Source organism: Giraffa tippelskirchi, chromosome 3 (genome assembly GCF_054371585.1).
Source record: "Giraffa tippelskirchi isolate mGirTip1 chromosome 3, T2T-mGirTip1v1.2.pri, whole genome shotgun sequence".
Lineage (NCBI taxonomy): Eukaryota > Metazoa > Chordata > Mammalia > Artiodactyla > Giraffidae > Giraffa > Giraffa tippelskirchi.
The window spans coordinates 24,857,128-24,876,064 of record NC_137277.1 but is presented as its reverse complement, the minus strand read 5'-3'; the positions used below and the strand labels follow the sequence as shown (position 1 = coordinate 24,876,064).

General features: G+C 40.7%; 1 protein-coding gene across 43 annotated transcripts in view; it reads right to left on the bottom strand.

Moving 5' to 3' along the window:
* Positions 1–3,730: 3,730 nt before the first annotated feature.
* CALCOCO2 (calcium binding and coiled-coil domain 2) overlaps positions 3,731–18,937 on the bottom strand; it is a 40,722-nt gene continuing 25,515 nt past the window's right edge. For 4 of the 43 annotated variants that reach the window (XM_081582478.1, XM_081582477.1, XM_081582476.1 and 1 more), the window contains 12 exons: positions 16,686–16,788; positions 14,415–14,548; positions 13,326–13,451; positions 12,379–12,467; positions 11,921–11,990; positions 11,151–11,273; positions 10,777–10,863; positions 9,347–9,505; positions 8,160–8,255; positions 6,296–6,431; positions 5,247–5,275; positions 3,731–4,753 (listed from right to left, as the gene is read on the bottom strand). In XM_081582478.1, coding sequence (XP_081438604.1) covers positions 4,574–4,753; positions 5,247–5,275; positions 6,296–6,431; positions 8,160–8,255; positions 9,347–9,505; positions 10,777–10,863; positions 11,151–11,273; positions 11,921–11,990; positions 12,379–12,467; positions 13,326–13,451; positions 14,415–14,548; positions 16,686–16,788 — 1,332 coding nt within the window. In that variant the 3' untranslated portion in view covers positions 3,731–4,573. The other 39 variants (XM_081582489.1, XM_081582488.1, XM_081582487.1 and 36 more) reach the window with 18 other exon arrangements.

Here is an 18,937-nt window from a genome sequence, read left to right as displayed (position 1 = left end):
TGTGGGTGCTCAATAAATGTCGACTGACTGGGTAAATGATAGACTTAGTCCCCTGGAGTGTCATATTCTTTCTTTCCACAGGGAGAAAGTAATAACATTCAGCAGAACAGGCTGGATCCCTTAATATGATTACCTGGGATTTGTGGGCTAGTGACTCTTTCTCCCAACTTTATTGGGTACATTCATCTCCACAGACAGAGAAGGCAATGGCACCCCACTCCAGTACTCTCGCCTGGAAAATCCCATGGACGCAGGAGCCTGGTAGCCTGCAGTCCATGGGGTTGCTAGGAGTCGAACACGACTGAGCGACTTCACTTTTCACTTTCATGCACTGGAGAAGGAAATGGCAACCCACTCCAGTATTCTTGCCTGTAGAATCCCAGGGATGGGGGAGCCTGGTTGGCTGCCGTCTATGGGGTCGCACAAAGTCGGACACGACTGAAGCGACTTAGCAGCAGCATCTCCACAGAATAGACATTCCCGGAGACCACTAATGCTACTGGCCAAACAATGGGCTACCATTAATTGGTCTAACCCTGCTCATCACAGGCTTCCTCTGTGGCTTGGCGGTAAAGAATCTGGATGCAATGCAGGAGCCACAGGAGACTCAGGTTCAATCCCTGCGTCGGGAAGATCCCCTGGAAGAGGGCATGGTAACCCACTCTAGTATTCTTGCCTGGAGAATCCCCATGGACAGAGAAGCCTGGTGAGCTACAGCCCATAGTGGTTGCAAAGAGTCGGACATGACTGAAGCGTTTTAGCACACATGCACATACGCACTGCTCATCACATATGAGCCACTGCTTCCAGCCCAAAAGAACGGAACACTGCTGAAGCAGGGATTGTACTGACAAGTGTGCTTTAACCAAGGTCAACCGTTTTGAACTTGTTGTGTAACTGTATTTAAGACATCCTAGAGACTTCCCTGGCAGTCTAGTGGTTAAGACTGTGCTCCCAATGCAGGAGGCATGGGTTCTAGCTCTGGTCAGGGAACTAAGACCCTATATGCTACATGGTGTGGCAAAAAAAAAAAAAAGACATACTACTATGAACCTTATACGGTATATATGATCCTACCATTTCTTAACCTTTTAAAAACATACCAACTTGAGATATAAACAACATGGAATACGTATCACCTATTTTGAGTGTGTAATTCAGTGGTTTTAGTATATTCACAGAATTGTACAACCACCTCCATAATAAATTTTAGAACATTTTCTTTACTCTCAAGAGAAGCTCCATACCAATCAGCAGTCACTCTCCATTTCCCCCAACACCCAACCCTATGAAACTGGCTGTTGTTTTTGTTTTAGTTGCTGAGTCATGTTCTGTGACCCTGTGGACTGTAGCCTGCCAGCCTCCCTCTGTCCTTGGAATTCTCCAGGCAAGAACTCTAGAGTGGGTTGCCATTTCCTTCTCCAGGGGATCTTTCTGACCCAAGGATTGAACCTGTGTCTCCTGCATTAGCAGGGGGATTCTTGATCACAGAGCCACCAGGGAAGCTCTAGGAAAAGGGCTAATCTATTTTGTTTCCCTAGAATATTTTCCTATTTTGGATATTTCATATAAATGGAATCTTGCAATATGTGGTCTTTTGTGACTAGCTCCTTTCAATTAGCAAGTTTTCAAGATATTGTGACATATCAGTATTTCATTCCTATTTATGCCAAATAATACCCTGTTTTATGGCTATGCCATATTTACCCATTCATAAATTGATGGACATTTGGGTTGTTTTCACTTTTAGCAGGTTATTTCTCCACGTTTCATCTTATTAATCTATAAAAATGGGAGTTAACAGCTGTTTCAAAGGATTACTGAAAGTACACATGGAAAATATGAAATACATTCTAAACTATAAAGCACTACATACATGTAAATACATCATTTTAATATTTATATGAGATCAATTAAGGAGTGTTGGGGCAGTGTAATTTCCCTGAGCTTGTGGCCTATTGTTGGTTAACTCAGGGGAATTAGGTGCTATCTCTTCGGATTTGATGTCTATGTTATGTTGAGTCCATTTTGCTTTTTTCCCTAGGTAATGGACTGTTATCTTTTAGCCACAGCCTATCATCTCATTAGCATTTGTTGCTAGGAGACCAGGTTAGAGAATGCTTAGCTCAGTGCAATCCACAGCCAGTGTAGAAAATCACCCAAATCATAGGATGATATTTAAACATCAAGGCAGTTCCATTTCATCCCAATTTTTAGCAAGTCAAAGGAAAACGGCTGAAGCTACAGGTGTTCTTAGGGACCTTGTTTTACCAAATATTTTGCCAACTCCCCCTTCTCTGATTTTAGGTTTGCTTTCTTTTACTACTCACACTCATGTATGCCAGGGTGACTTTTTTTTTTTCCAACTGCTTAGCAAGTACATGTGCTAAGGTAATGCAAAAACATTTTAATATTAAAAAAGAGAAAATGAACTAAGAAAACTTGTTGCTATAAGTACAAAGATTCCAAAACCCAATTTAGATGTAGACACTATTTTACTCCTACCACCTGCTATTTTTCAGAGGCATTTTACAGCTTTAAAGTCTGTGGGTGCAAGAACTCTAGAGGGGAAAGGCTGGGGTGATCTTCTAGTTTTCATCTTCATTTTATCAAAGGAGTGATGACTGGATTATATAAGAATGACTGTTTCCTTTACCACTAGTAACTGCCTGGAGCATAATTTCCCCTTCAAAGCCTTGGTAAGAGCAGCTGGGGATAATGAACAGTGGTTAAAAGATGCTTTGTTTTACATCCAGCAAAAAGGATCATTAACACCTCAACTGTTTTTTTACCAAGCCTGTGGAAGGCTCCTGCTGCTGTTGATAATCACAGTAACCCTCAGGGTAGCAGGGGCAAAGGGGTGGGTAATTCACCAGAAAATGGTATTCACTGATTTGGATTATGTGCACCACTGCTCCTCTCCATTCATGTGCTTAATTAAGAGCTGACTAGTACAAAATAAATGAAACCGCAATTCTTCACTGGAACTATCTGGGGAGTAACAGAAATTTTGCAGGGAGGAGGGGTATACGCCAGAAAAACCGCATTACTCTCCATTTCTCCTCTAGACTTTGTCTAAATGTCACATCTGATTCTGAAGGGGCAAAGACTTATGAGTCCAAGAGACATCCTATTGAAATGGTGATACAGGAGAAGGAGGGGGGAGTATAGTTTCATCTTCTTTTTATCAAAGGAGAAATAAAGGCCAGGAGCTGTGACCAAGATAATACAGCTAGTCTAAGGTGCAACTCCAGTCATGCCAGGGAAAACCTCAGAAGGATTGCAGCTATATCTGGCTCAACCTGATTCACAACATTATTTCATATCATTCAAAAGTTCCTGTAAAAGTCTTTCTAGTGACCAGCTGGTTGATTGCCTGGGTGTTATCTCCATTTGTTCAGTCCCTCTGGTAGAGAAAATGGAATTGCTTTCTTTTGGTTCAAGTAGGCAGGTAGGTCTGGATGGAGGGAATTGAACTTAGTTCACAAAAGGTGCCAGAATCTACACTCTTTAAAACATACATATAAAGTTAGAGTAATGAGTCAAGGTTCCAGGTTTCTCAAGCTCATGCTTCCTCAACTCCGTCTCCACCTCAAGGTAATGGCCAGGATACTCTTGTTGACTAGTTAAGACAGGTGAAGAGAAATGCTTGGTGGGGTCTATAATTCCCACAATCCTTTTGATTACACCTTCCCCAAAAGCTTAAAAATAAAAAAACATGAACTCAAGGTTTAGTTTAAATTACCAAAGTCCCTGAAGTAGAGGACTAGTTTATTTTTAGTATTAAAGTGACTAACAATAGTTCTCCTTATTTTGACTTATCCTTTTTCAAACTCACCTGCTCAGAAAGTTGCAAACCCCTACAGTTTCTAACAAGTCCCACTAACCATTAAGAAAGGACTTATAAGAATAAAAGTTATGTGCACAAGAAAAACCAGAGTAGAAAAATGCCAGTCAGAGGTAAATACAAAGAGAAAGAAGACTTTCTGTGATTTAAATAATATTTCATGTCCATTATTCAGGAATGCTTCTGTTAGGAGCTGCAAAATCAAGGTGAGAAAACTCTGGTATCCAAATTGGGTGTTTGGTTTCTCTGCCATGCCATTTTGGGCTAGGCCTGAGGAGGAAGAAATTCTCAATTCCAGATGAGTCGCCAGTCCCAGGGTCAGGAGTGAGGACTAAGTACAAACATACTCAAGGTCTGACCTTGAACGGCAGCGGGACAACCTGGGAAACTACTCACTTGAGTCAAGCTGGCTGTGAAGAGCCAGGTCAGCTCTATCACAGTCAGGGCCTTTATGCTAGAGACCCTCAGAAGAATAGGCATTTTAAGTGAGAGGCTGACGTAGCTGGAGTTATGTGACTTAAAAGGCTGTAATCCACAAGGATGGAAGTAACAGCCCTTAACACTATGCTTCAGATAATTGACATGACTCCACCTATAGGGCAGCAGGACTAAGTAAATTCCTAATAACTGAGGTTAGGCAGGATCTTAGGTCGTAACTCATAGAAGAAGCTATAGGTTCTACTGTATAAAATCCATGTACAGTATAGATCCAAGGGGCTGGGACACTTAGAGAGTGTGGCAGAACACATGGTCTTCAAAGATCTGCTTCTCTTTTGCTGGGAAGGTCTTGTCACATATTGGACAATACAAACTAAGGGTCTGCAGGTGCTGCTCCAAGGCCAAGTTGTAATCAAAATCATCATCAGGAAAGCCTGATTTGCAGGTGGGGCATTTCTTGATGGAGAGCTGGGAGGAAGAACAAAGAGGTCAGTCTGAATGCCATGTATACATGGCAGAGACCATGCCTGACTTTCTACTGTATCCTTAGCACCTAGCATACTGCTCGGCAGATGGTAGATGATCAAGAAATAGAAGATGAACCAGCAAATTCACATTTGGAGATACTCACTAGGGCTTTCTCTAACCCCAGGATTGAAAGGAAGCACTGGATATACCTTGTTTGGCTACCTGCCTGGTTCATCTTTCCTCCCCAGTCCTGCTACCAGACTCAGCTCGCAGGTAGAGATTTTGAACAGAACAATGATGGATAAACTGTGCTTTTTTCTCTCCACCCAAACAGGCTCTCTTTAGCTCTTGGCACTGACCAAACTGATCTTGCTGACTTAGGAGTTATCACAATGAAACAGTCTCCCTATAGTTCTCCCCTAAACTGGATGGAGCAGGAAGGGAAATTTTCTCAAAGCTTTGATGTGGGCAAATTCATTAATCAAATACTTACCAGGCTTGGGGCAGAACTTTCTTGGATACCTGAGGGTAATAAAAAAGATTTCATTCAATGAAAAAGTATCTATGCCCTAGAATGCATTCTCCAGCTGTGTTCTAGCAGCTATTTTCTTTAACCCTCATCATTCCTCTTCTGATTCTTTAGCTCTCATATATGTCATCTATTTTGATAGAGGGGATTTTGGTCAATGAGGGAAAAGAGGAAAAAATAATGAATTGGCATTTTTGGTAGCCATTATATAATCAGAAAAAACAATAAGCCTATTTTCAGTGTGGAGAAAATGAGATTTTAATGAAAACAGTAACAATTTAACAAGAAAATAGTCTGAGAATAGATTTTAAGACCAAATGCACATGAAGTCATTTTTTAAATGAAATGCTTAAAAATAGTCTTAAGGAAAAATAAACTCATACCACTATCTACTGCAAAGATGTGATTGTAACTGTTAAAAAATATGAATGCTTTAAACTGTCCCTAAAAAGCAAATAAGGTCTCATGTTGCTTTTGGAGACAAAAAAGCAGGAAAGTTCCCTGTGTGGCAAGGACATCTGACCCCACGTCCATAAATGACAAGACTGGCTGTCACCCCCCCCATTTCCTGTCCTCCAAACCACCCAGGGGTCTCTGTGGAGCACACCCCTGCTACCCCTGGTCAGGCCATGGGGGTGGCTGCCTCACTGCCCATCCTGGGCAGCAGAGCCCGCCTCTCGTGCTTCCATTTCCAAATCTTAATTAGCTTCCTTGGCTCTGTGTATATCTTCTACACAGAGACATTTCTCTGATTTATATATTTGGAATATAGCCACGGGACTCAATTTGTGTCTGCTGCCTCTAGGCGAATGATCTGATTTGCGACTTCTAGATTCAGATTTATTTCTCAATTAACACTTCTTGCCTGGCAATCTTTCTGTTGGGTACTCAGCTTCTGCCCAGCAAGTCTTAACAATGTGGCTGGTCTTAATTAGCATCTCAGATAAAAAAAAATTTAGTAGGGGAACGGGATGCAGGCAGGGGCTTCCCAGCTCGAATGGCAAAGTTCTTACCAGAATATGGGTTTCCGAAGACAAGTCCTGGGTCTTGTCTTGTACCTCCTTGATTCGAAGTGGGCACTTGACACGACAAAGAGTCACAGTCCAGACCCATGTAACTCAGCAGTCTCTTGTTCTCTCTCTTCAAAAACTAAGGAGAGAGTATTCACAGAGACATGTTGAAAGACAACAACAAAGAATGGCCAAGAGGAACTGGCCACGGATGCTCATTACAGGTAGCTGTCAATTAACAATATGGCACCAGAGAAGTCCAAGAAGTGATAAACCGTTATTCTTCAAAAAGGGAAACAGCAGCCTCAATATTCCAAAGATCTGAGGTCTTTTTTTTTTGTAAGATTTTTTGATGTGGACAATTTTTTCAAAGTCTTTATTGAATTTGTTACAACACTGCTTCTGTTTTGTTTTTCTGGCCACGAGGCATGTAGGATCTTAGCTCCCCAACCAGGGATTGAACCCGAAACCCTTGCATTGGAAGGCAAGGTCTTAACCACTGGACCACCAGGGAAGTCCCAAAATCTAAGTGTTAATATCTGAATTTAAATATATACTAGATTTTGTTTAGAATCAATGCAAAAAGGAATTCACAATCTTTAAACACATACCAACTGAAGCAGGTATAGAAGCTGTGTGGATATGTGAGGGTGGCAGGAGCTATATTAAGACTGAAACTGTTGTACATTATTGAGAGCAGAATGCTTCTTTTAGTCTCTTTCCTAGAACAATTTTCTTACACATTGTGAATGTTCTTCTGATATAATTTTCCCCTCTTCATGTTTTATCCCATCAAATGGATATGCTAACAGAGTGAGAGGGAGGAAGGAAGAGAGGGAGGGAATGCAAGGAAGAATGTAAGAAATCAAGCTACAAGGGAGACATTTAAAGTTCTCAGAAGAAAGAAAATTAGTAAACTTCTTAACATCTTGAGGGGGCTTTACTATAGTTCTTAACAAAGCTTCCAAATATCAGATGTTTTTCTTGTTGTAAGTTGTGTGCATTCTTCCTTTCCCATCTTCTGCACACCCCTCCCAAAGGCCCACCCATGTTATCCACTATTTCCAAGTCAAGGTACTTAACTAAATTAAGAGGATGAGAATGACAGGACCAGAAATAGACGCCAAAGTCCTTACTTTGGCATAAATGATATAATCAAAGGTAGAAAGGATGACTGAAGGCACAGCCCAGAAGCGTTATGGAGAGGGAGGGAATGCGAGATGAAGAAAGGCTGGAGGTATAGATCAGAGGAGGAGCCAGAATGCATGGACACCTGCTTTTAGATGCTAGCATGTATGTGAGAATGACTTCAAGTTCAATCTTTTTATTTGTTGTCATCATCGTCAATCAATTAATAATAATGTGTTTAGCATAGAGCAGAAAATAAATACTGGTTGGATTAATGAATGAACTGATGAATGAATGAATGCACAGTATTTCGGGGGGGCCTACCATGGGTCCAGCACTGGTAGAGATCACCACTTCTGTTCCTAGTTTGGCAGCAGAGAAAAAGAAAAATGTTGTGTGGAAAGAAAGGGGTCCCTTGGCTAAATAGCATAAAAATGACGCAGGATATTATTCCCCAAATACAATACTTACAATAGCTGTGGTGTTAAAAGCAAAAACAGTAACTTAGATCTTCATCAAGGCTGTTCTTTTCAAGTTGGCTACTGCCATGCTAAACACGTTTCAGTTCAGAACAAAGAGTAGGTTTTACGGTAGATTAGGAAACCAGATGAAATGTACTCTTTGTTTAGGGAAACTGTTTCATCCAATGTCCCAGAAAGAGCTCTTGTAACTTTTTATGTTATCACCACATCTCTGGGTCATCCTGCTCCTTCCCTTTAAAACTCTTTTACACACTTACATCATTTTCTTTTTCCATTATCTGTTTCTCTCTCTGTAGAACATCATATATTATCTTGTTCTCACTCAGTCTTTTTGACAGGTCCATGTTCTGGTCCTATCAAAAAAAAAAATTAGGATTAGGATCACATATTGTAGACTGGATCTGAGGTGGGATACAACAAGGAGATAGTAGAGGAACTGGCTTCCAAAGTGGTGGGACTGAGGTGGCAGGGAAGGGACCAGGGATGGGGATGAGTGGTGCCATGGAGGGGATGCAGACTTACAGAAAAGTGACTTAACAAAATGCCTGAAGGCTTGGGCTGGCATCAAGATGCTAGTTTCTTTTGGTTTAGCTGGGAGTAAGTGACCAAAGAAAGAGTTATCTTGGGGGAAACCTCAAGCCTGACTTACCAGAATAAGGGATAGAAACCCCACCCAACTATGGAAACAATCATCTTTGTCTTGAATGAACACCTCACTGAATGCACAGTGAAGCACTGAGTTAGGCTGGTGTGACTCCCAGTGTGAGGACAGGCATGTGGACTCAAGTTACAAGGAGGAACAAGGAACCCTGGATGGCATTTATCCAAGGCTACAAGGAACCCAGACTGGGGTCTTGGGCTTTCCAGTACGATGGGTTCACCTGACTAGTTTCACGCACCCAAAAGTCATAGGCATGCTTCAGTGCTTCCTGTCTCCTACCTACATACGTACACATGCGCATACCTCACAGAAACACTTAAGCTAATCTTACTAGTTGTGGGGTTTTTTTTTTTTTTCAAGATGTTTTATTTGAATGCTGGTGCCCAAAATGCTGTGCGCTTCTAGCCGACCCTGAGGAAGTAATGCCAGAGGGGGCTACCCGATGACAGTGCTGACTGGAGGCTCCTGGCTCCCCATCCCCATTGGCTCCTGCTGGCTCTTCTGGTCCTGCTTCACTTCCTCAAAAGGCAGAAATAAGAAAGGACTATCTGAGTCCACACAGCAACCCACTCAATGGTTACAAAAAACTTCCCTGAGACCCATGGCTAAGCTGAGGCTTCTATTTCCAGGGATCCCCAGGCTGGTTTCTGGCCGCATACTCCATCCTTCCTCTTTTTAGCAGAAGGATAAATCTCTCTCCCTAACAAGGGTGTAAAATCCTAGTCCCGGAACCACAAACCTTCATACCCCTTCCTTCCTGGGCCCCACATCTCTGTCACCTACCCGTGTGGCAGCCCTGAGTTGCCTGATCTGTTTGTGGAGACGTTGACACTCTTTGTACTTCTCTAAGAAACAGGCTTTCCCGGCCTCTACTTTTGCCTTTAGGCGTTCCACCTCTTGTACTAACTGCTCCTCCATTGCTGTTTTCTTGTTCCTAGGCTCCTGAAGCATAAGATACGTAGTCCTCAGAGTTAGGGGCCTTTTGGATTCATGAGGAATAAAGAATGCTATCAGACAGCTGGGGAGCCCCTGGGTCTTGAAAAGTATTCCATGAAAACCAAGGAAACCCACATCTGCCACAAGGAGGTTCAAACCTTTGAATGGCTATAGATTATTTACAAACAACAGTAATTTCTTTGCCACATCAGAGGTCACAAACTCAAAAGTGCCAATAGGAGCCTGGCAAGTAATATAATTGAATGAAGGAGTGGGATGCCATGAAACAGTGAGACTGCAGCCACATGGGGCATGTAGGACTCATCAAAAGGATCAGCAGTTACTCAGCTCCAGACACCACTGCTGGATGGGAATGTTGGCTCAAATGTTGCCAGAGCCTCTGGTTTTTCAAGAAGCTGGAAATACCATTTTTTTAAAAATGGGAAATATTCCCATTTTTAAGTGTTGATAAGCAAATCAATTTTTTAAAAGACACTATTTAGAACAAGTAAAACATTCCTGCGGAATATACTTAATCTGTGAGTTGCTGATTTTCAAATTTTGTTGAATCTATTCTTCAGTACATCAAGCTAAAATACACAGTAACATATATAGTAGATAGTCAATCATTGATTGGATAATGACTGACTGAATGAATGATGTATGCATGATATGAGTTACATTCCCAATAGCTGGATATTCTCCACATATCAGGATTTCTCAGGTCCTTACAACAGTTCAGAAAATGCGATTTCTAGTACTTGTTATCACCACAAGGCCTCTTCTACAACAATATATTACAGGAAATTATTAGTCAATTAGGCTTTCACCACTGTGTTGCATAGCTCAGAATAATGTATAAGGATGACAACTGCTAACATTATATTAATATTAATTATAACAAAATTTGACTACTATAATATTTTCTAATTTAGAGCTCATTTTATAATCATTAATATGTCTGCCCCCACAGTAACTCTTTAAGAAGGGGGCAGAGGTTATTCTGTGTGATTCCTTACCCAAGGCTCTATTTACTACAACCTGTCATGAAGTTTAACTTATAATATTCCTCTGTCACTCATCACACATTAGAAATGCCCAGCTCTCCTAAATAGTTTGTAAAGGTCAGATTCTCTGTCCTTTTGGGTACAGAGAAAGAAGTCCAGAGGTAAATGCTATTCTGATCTGTCATTTACCCTGTCTATCACCTGAAAATAGGTCCTATCCTTTCCTTTCCTTAGGCGCCCTCCCACATAGCCATCCAAAGACAGACATGCCGTTAACTCCTGTTGTTTCTTCGCTGCAGTAGTTTCTTTCTGCTTCATCTCCTCCACTGTCTGCTCGAGCTTCTTCTGGTGCCCCCTCTGCAGAAAAACAGATTATGAGTACCACTGCTGGGAAAACACACACACACACGCATAAGCACAAGTGTGCATGCACTGGGGAAGGGCCTGCTAAGCTAATGAGCAAGAGAGGGAAAAGCAAATCTTCTCTTATTAGTTTCTGAAAAAGCCATGAGATGCCTCATTTCAGATGGCTTCCCCTGAGACCTTTCCCAGAGCCCGTGATACCCACATATACAATAAAGAAAGAACAATCCATATATTTTTTCAGAAAGGTCAAAAAATATTATTTTCTTTCATGACTCTACCTGTTCAGTTAAACTGAGAAAGAGCTGGCCATTTTCCTCTTTCAGGTGCTCCAGCTGCTCTGTCTTATCTTGAACTCCCTGAACAAGCTTCTCCATTTCTTTCCCTTGATTTGACAGCTGGGCCTAAAGCAAAAGTAGTGAATACAATCAAGATATAAAAGAAGGAAACCTCAACAGGAACAATGCTTTTACACGTACAGTAACATAAAGTGATGTGCTTTTCCCAGCAATTCCCAACTATCCCTATGAACCTCCGTGTTCTTCAGCTCTACCTTACACCTACTGGAGAAGGGAAAGACTATCCACTCCAGTATTCTTGCCTGGAGAATCCCCATGGACAGAGGAGCTTGGCGGACTTCAGTCCATCGGGTCACAAAGAGTCGAACATGACTGAGCGACTAAGCACAGCACCTTACACCTAAGAATCTAAGACTCAATTGAGTAAAACTTGACAAACTAACCTTTAAAGCCCCTCTCTAAGGCACAGACTCCTAAAAATAAGAGCAGTTCTGCTTCTACCCACTAATCCAGTCTTTTTAGTAAGATTTTGCTGGAGAAGATTTTGTAGCTAAAAGAACAAAATTAGAAAGGATGTTGGGGGTGGGTGGCGGTCAAGAATGGAAAATACACACTCCGAAACTTCACTCTGATGCTCTGAGAAGTCCACCATTAGGCACCCATTACAATGCACTGTATCGTCCTGGATCACCAGAGTGGAGTGGTGGTAAGGCTAAGAAAATCTACTTTGGCAAAGGTTTGGCATAACTTACCTCAAGCTGATCCACTCTGACTCCCATCTTCTCATTTTCTGAGGACATCTTCTGGTTTTGTTCCTTCAGCCTGTGGAGGTAAGAGATGACTAAATGAAAAATATGCTGATTCTAGTTGAGCTACCCCAGACCATAAATGATTTAAGGCTGCCTTGGCCCTAAGCCTGCAGAGTATTTTAAAATCCACTAGTCTCTTCTTCAGTCCCGTTCTGGCTTCCTGACCTCAAACTGCAAGTGTTCACTACTTAAACCTAATACCTGAATTCAGGTCATTTGTCTTCACCATTTTGATTCTAATTCTCTAACCTAGACTCAAAGAGCCATGAGTCAAAGAGGGAGAATCATACCTTTCATTGTCCTAATAGGAAGACTGCACTAACAAATCTAGAAATCTAATCTGACCTTGCCTAAGGGTGTTTATAATACAGCAGCTCCTCCCATTCAAGAGTCAGACTCACTGAAGCAGCTCTATCTCCCAACAGTCCTTCTGTTCTTTCATTGTCTGTTCCAACTTCTTATTGATGCTCTTCAGGGTTTCCAGCTCCTCCTGTAGATTGAAATGTCAAAGGGACTGACTGATTATTTCTAAGGCAGTGTTTAGTATCTTAGGCAGCCAACAAATATTTATTGAGCACTTATAATATGTCAAGCATATACACACAGCAGTGAATGAACTATCCAAGTAAAAGGACTTTCATATTAAAATGTTCTTAATATGTTCTTTCATATTAAAAATACATTTACCTTACGAGTTTGGGATTAACATATATAGACTACTATATATAAAATAGATAACCAATAAGGGCCTATGTATATAGCACAGGGAACTATACTCAATATTTGTAATAAACTATAAGCGAAAAGAATCTTAAAAACAGATATATATATGCATAATTAAATTACTTTGCTGTACATTTGAAACTAATACAACATTGTAAATCAACTATACTTCAAATTAAAAAAAAGAAAGGAAAAAATACATGTACCTTAATTTCTCTTCTAGTGGAGCTTGTATTTGTCCATTAACTCATTACACAAATATTTAACGAGTGCCTATACACACCAGACCCTGTTCTGGCACTGCAGACACAGCAGTGGACAAAATAAAATTTCTTTTTTTCTAGAAAAGTGCTGTCCAATAAATTCAGGAAAGTCACATGTATAATTTAAAAAATTTAGCAGTCACATTAAAAAAGCAAAAAGAGACGTGAAATTATTTTACTAAGAGTATATGTATTTAATCCAGTGTATCTAAAATATCATATCAATACATAAACAATAAAAAAGAAACATCCAATATACTAAAATCCGTGCCAGATACTAGTATAACAGAGTCAGATCACAAGAAAAAGTGGGTGCTGGGCAGAAGCCATCACCCCCATTCACATTTAACGAGCACACATACCTGCTTCTTTTGGAGCGTGGACTGCATGTCTGAGTTTTGCTTCTGGAGGCTGACACAGCTGTCCTTCAGCTCCCGGTTTTCCTTGCAAAGCTCCTTATTGTGCTGCTCAATTTCTTCCACCTCACCCTACAAAAGAATGTTCCATAAACACGTATTTGGCTCTTTACAGCTCAATGGATATTCAAGTCCCGCTAACAAGAAATTCTCATACGTTGGGATGGTGAGGGACTAGCTGATCCCCACTCACTGTCGTGACATCTGTGTATCCCAAGTGGAAGCAACCCCTCAGTAGGTAGGGAAGGGGGAAGAGAAATGTGTCTACCATAGGCACTGAGCCTGCCATTACCAAGAAAGAAAAGATAAACAAAATTAGGCCACAAAAATTTAAAAGGGGAAATGACAGAAGACTGTAATATTTTTTCGTGCAAATACTTTATTTCTCCTATCAGACTCAGTTCTGTAAGACTGGAATAGGGTTTTAACAGATTCTTCATTACATCCCTAGTGTCCACCAGAGTACTGGATGGAACTAGGTGTCCTGTTAAATAACTGAGTAAGTAAATGAATCTAACTGAAAGATATTATACAAACAAGAATATCTGCTGTGTCACTCCTCACAGGAGCTTGTAAAATTTACTGTAGTGATAAGATGTACACATGACAAAAATTAACTGGGAAAGTTAAGGGAATAACTGAATGCCAAGTGAGTTACAGAAGTTTTAGAGAAAGGAGAAATCCCTTATTGTTATGATTCTTTTTTTTAATATATATATTTATTGGTTGTGCCAGGTCTTAGTTGTGGCATGCAAACTCTTACTTGCAGCATGTGGGATTTACCCTGACCAGGAATCGAACCCATGTCCCCCTGCATTTGGAGCATGGAGTCTTAGCCACTGGACCACCAGGGAAGTCCCTGTTATGATTCTTATTAACGTTCGGAAGTCATTCCCTTCTGATGGGTTTCAATGGGACTGTGTAAAAATTTCACAACAGTATCTGTTAGACACTCAATAAAGGCTTACTGACTAAATTACCCTAGAATTGCTACTATTAATGGCAGGAAGGGACTGAGATGAGATGCTTACAGACCTGAGTGGTAACAACCAGGATGTCCTCTTCATTTTCTGGACGGAACTGGAAAGGGATACTTGCTCCCCGGACCACACCATCCTGATCCACATAGCAGAACTGGTAATACTCGTCATCCTTGGGCAGGTAATAAGCTGAAAATAGAACATGATTTTTTTAAAATTAATTATTTATTTTTTTACTTGACAATATTGTATTGGTTTTGCCATACATTGACATGAATCTGCCATGGGTGTACATGTGTTCCCCTTCCAGAACCCCCCTTCCACCTCCCTCCCCATCCCACCTCTCTGGGTCATCCCGGTGCACCAGCCCTGAGCACCCTGTATCATGCATTGAACCTGGACTAGCGATTTGTTTCACATATGATAATTTACATGCTTCAGTGCCATTCTCCCATATCATCCCACCCTCGCCCTCTCCCATAGAATCCAAAATACAGTTCTATACATCTGTGTCTCTTTTGCTGTCTTGCATTCAGGGTTATCTTTACCGATTTACTAAATTCCATATATATTCACTAGTATACTATATTGGTGTTTTTCTTTCTGGATTACTTCACTCTGTATAATAGGCTCCAGTTTCATTCACCTCATTAGAACTGATTCGAATGTATTCTTTTTAATGGCTGAGTAATATTCCATTGTGTATATGTACCACAGCTTCCTTATCCATTCGTCTGCTGATGGACATCTAGTTTGCTTCCATGTCCTGGCTGTTATAAACAGTGCTGCGATGAACATTGGGGTACACATTGTCTCTTTCAATTCTGGTTTCCTCGGTGTGTATGCCCAACAGTGGGACTGCTGGGTCATATGGCAGTTCTATTTCCAGTTTTTTGAGGAATCTCCACATTGTTCTCCATAGTGGCTGTACTAGTTTGCATTCCCAACAGTGTAATAGAGTTCCCTTTTCTCCATACCCTCTCCAGCATTTATTGCTTGTAGACTTTTGGATAGCCACCAATTCTGACTGGTGTGAAATGGTACCTCATTGTGGTTTTAATTTGCATTTCTCTGATAATGAGTGATGTTGAGCATCTTTTCATGTGTTTGTTAGCCATCTGTATGTCTTGTTTGGAGAAATGTCTGTTTAGTTCTTTGGCCCACTTTTTGATTGGGTTGTTTATTTTTCTGGAATTGAGCTGCAGGAGTTGCTTGTATATTTTTGAGATTAATTCTTTGTCCGTTGCTTCGTTTGCTATTATTTTCTCCATTCTGAAGGCTGTCTTTTCACCTTGCTTATAGTTTCCTTTGTTGTGCAGAAGCTTTTATTTTAATTAGGTCCCATGTGTTTATTTTTGCTTTTATTTCCAATATTCTGGGAGGTGGGTCATAGAGGATCCTGCTGTGGTTTATGTCAGAGTGTTTTGCCTATGTTTTCCTCTAGGAGTTTTATAGTTTCTGGTCTTACATTTAGATCTTTAATCCATTTTGAGTTTATTTTTGTGTATGGTGTTAGAAATTGTTCTAGTTTCATTCTTTTACAAGTGGTTGACCAGTTTTTCCAGCACCACTTGTTAAAGAGATTGTCTTTTCTCCATTGTATATTCTTGCCTCCTTTGTCAAAGATAAGGTGTCCATAGGTGTGTGGATTTATCTCTGGGCTTTCTATTTTGTTCCATTGATCTATATTTCTGTCTTTGTGCCAGTACCATACTGTCTTGATGACTCTGGCTTTGTAGTAGAGCCTGAAGTCAGGCAGGTTGATTCCTCCAGTTCCATTCTTCTTTCTCAAGATTGCTTTGGCTATTCGAGGTTTTTTGTATTTCCATACAAATTGTGAAATTATTTGTTCTAGTTCTCTGAGAAATACTGTTGGTAGCTTGATAGGGATTGCATTGAATCTATAGATTGCTTTGGGTAGTATACGCATTTTCACTATATTGATTCCTCCGATCCATGAACATGGTATATTTCTCCATCTATTTGTGTCCTCTTTGATTTCTTTCACCAGTGTTTTGTAGTTTTCTATATATAGGTCTTTTGTTTCTTTAGGTAGATATATTCCTAAGTATTTTATTCTTTTCATTGCAATGGTGAATGGAACTGTTTCTTTAATTTCTCTGTTTTCTCATTGTTAGTGTATAGGAATGCAAGGGATTTCTGTGTGTTGATTTTATATCCTGCAACTTTTTTTAACCGCGAATAAGGTCTATTCAGAAAACTAAAAATCTGTAAGTCTTTTATCTACCCCAGAAGGCTCTAGCTCAAGAGAATTAATGAGTCTTGGTTGCTGTTTTTAATACCTTTGATCTAGTATTTTTCTCACCTTTGAACTGGACTTCCTGCTGTTTGGCTGATTCACTGCTTAGGTCAACGGGCAAAGTAACCCACATGAAGGTGTAGTACTCGCGGGTTGTCTTCCATCCAACCTGCAATGACAAGAGGCTCTTGTTCAGCATCTCAAAGTGCTCAGATTTAGGCTTTGTCTTCTGAAAATGCATCTTTTGTTATTTTAAAATTATAGAGGAATAAGTTCATTATCATAAGATCTACCCACAATGGATCAAATCTTTTTGACTTGTGGTAACTACATATACAATTAAAAATTGGTATGCATGCACATATACCAGTTACTCATAAATTAACAAAAACTGGCCACTCAGTACCCAGGATAAGAGTGCCAAATATTGTATCTCCAAGTCAGATACAGTATTGAGAGTGACTGGGAAAAAAAGTTGTGGGATTGTGAGCTTTGATTCTGCTATCTTTTTACAATAGTGTACTTGGAACTTCTTAATCAAGAAGCACTTCTGATCTGCCCTCTCCATTGGTTTGTCCTCTCCTGTGTCCAATTCAGTCTTGTCACCTATACCAACCTAGTTACATCACTGCCTTTAAAAATGGCTTTTTAAAATAATGTATGTGTTGGGGCTGGATGGGCAAGAGAGTTCTTAGATTAGGAGGCACCAGATAACTAAGTCCAGTTTGTATCATTTTCTTGCTCCAGTGTTTTTCTTAATGTATGTTTATTGAAGATTGTTTGGTGATAAAGATAAAAAAAATAATATGGTAGTCATAAAGGCCTCTTCCAGGTATGAAATGTAGTAAGTCATAGGATATAAGGATACTGTAAAATATGCCTCAGAGGAGAAAGCTGGCTAAGTGGGAAATATTCTCACTAAGTGTGAAAAGGGGTAAAAGAAGTTCAAATCGTATCTGGAAGATAAGAGCATACTGGAGAACAGAGAGGGAGTCATCGTGTCTTCAAGGGGTGAACACTCAGCAAATAAGAAGCAAAATGACATTTATTGCCATATTTTGACTGCCTGAGCTCAGTGGGAAGAGAAGAAACTAAAAATAAATTCTATTTTTATAAAGTAAGGAATCAGGGCATGGTTGAAAAGGCTATAAGCTCTTCAGAACATACTGGGGCATGTTTTAGTGTCTCATTAATACACACCCCATTGCTGTGAACACCTCTGAGCCACTGCAGCCTGTGGAGGAACAGGAAGCAGGAATTTTATGGAGTCTTCATTCACATCCTGGAGCTTCTTAATGCACTGTGACTAAAATATCATCTGGGAAGGCCTGAGAATTACTACTGCCTTGGAACAAGGAAGCAACTTCCAGTCACCTGAGCTTTCTGTCCTTGGCTCCTCCATCTCAGGAATCCTCGTCCCAGCCTGCCTCTTGTGGCATGAACACTGAACATGGCATAAGAGCCCAGGTAAAGGAGAGTATGGAGCACTGGGCTCTATGTTGAAGGAAGAAAACCTGACTCCCAACCACTTTAGCTTTTATCACTGGCGGTAGCCTTCACTTTATGGAGAAGATGGAGCATACTGCACATGCAGAAACATTTTGTGAGGGCCCCGTGGGTGCCAGGATCCAGTGGTGTGAGGGCAGATGTGGAGCTGAGGAGCAGGATTAAGACTACACTGCAAGAACACCAGGAATATTTTAGAAGTGAGCTAGGAAGGACAAGCATTGAAAAGCAGAGATATTACTCTGCTGACAAAGGTTCACATAGTCAAGGCTATGGTCTTCTCAGTGGTCACGTATGGTTGTGAGAGCTAGATCATAAAGAAGGCAGAACATCAAAGAATTGATGCCTTCGAACTGTGGTGCCTGAGAAGACTCCTGAAAGTCCCTTGGACAGCAAGGAGATCAAATCAGTCAATCTTAAGGGAGATCAACCCTGCATATTCACTGGGAGGCCTGATGCTGAAGCTGAAGCTCCAGTATTTCGGTCATCTGATACGAACATATGACTCATTGGAAAAGTCCTTGATGTTGGGAAAGATTGAGGGCAGAAGGAGAAGAGGGCATCAGAGGATGAGATGGTTGGATGGCATCATTGATGTAATGAACATGAACTTGGGCAAACTCTGGCAGATAATGAGGGCAGGGAGCCCTGGTGTGCTGCAGTCCATGGGGTTGCAGAGCCAGACACGACTGGATGAGTGAACAACAAAGGAAGGATAAAACTTTACATTCAGCCCTTAATTCTCTAATTTACTATCCGTTGTTCAAAGGAATTCAACAGAATAGAGGAAGAAAAGCAGAGGCTTGGGAGTC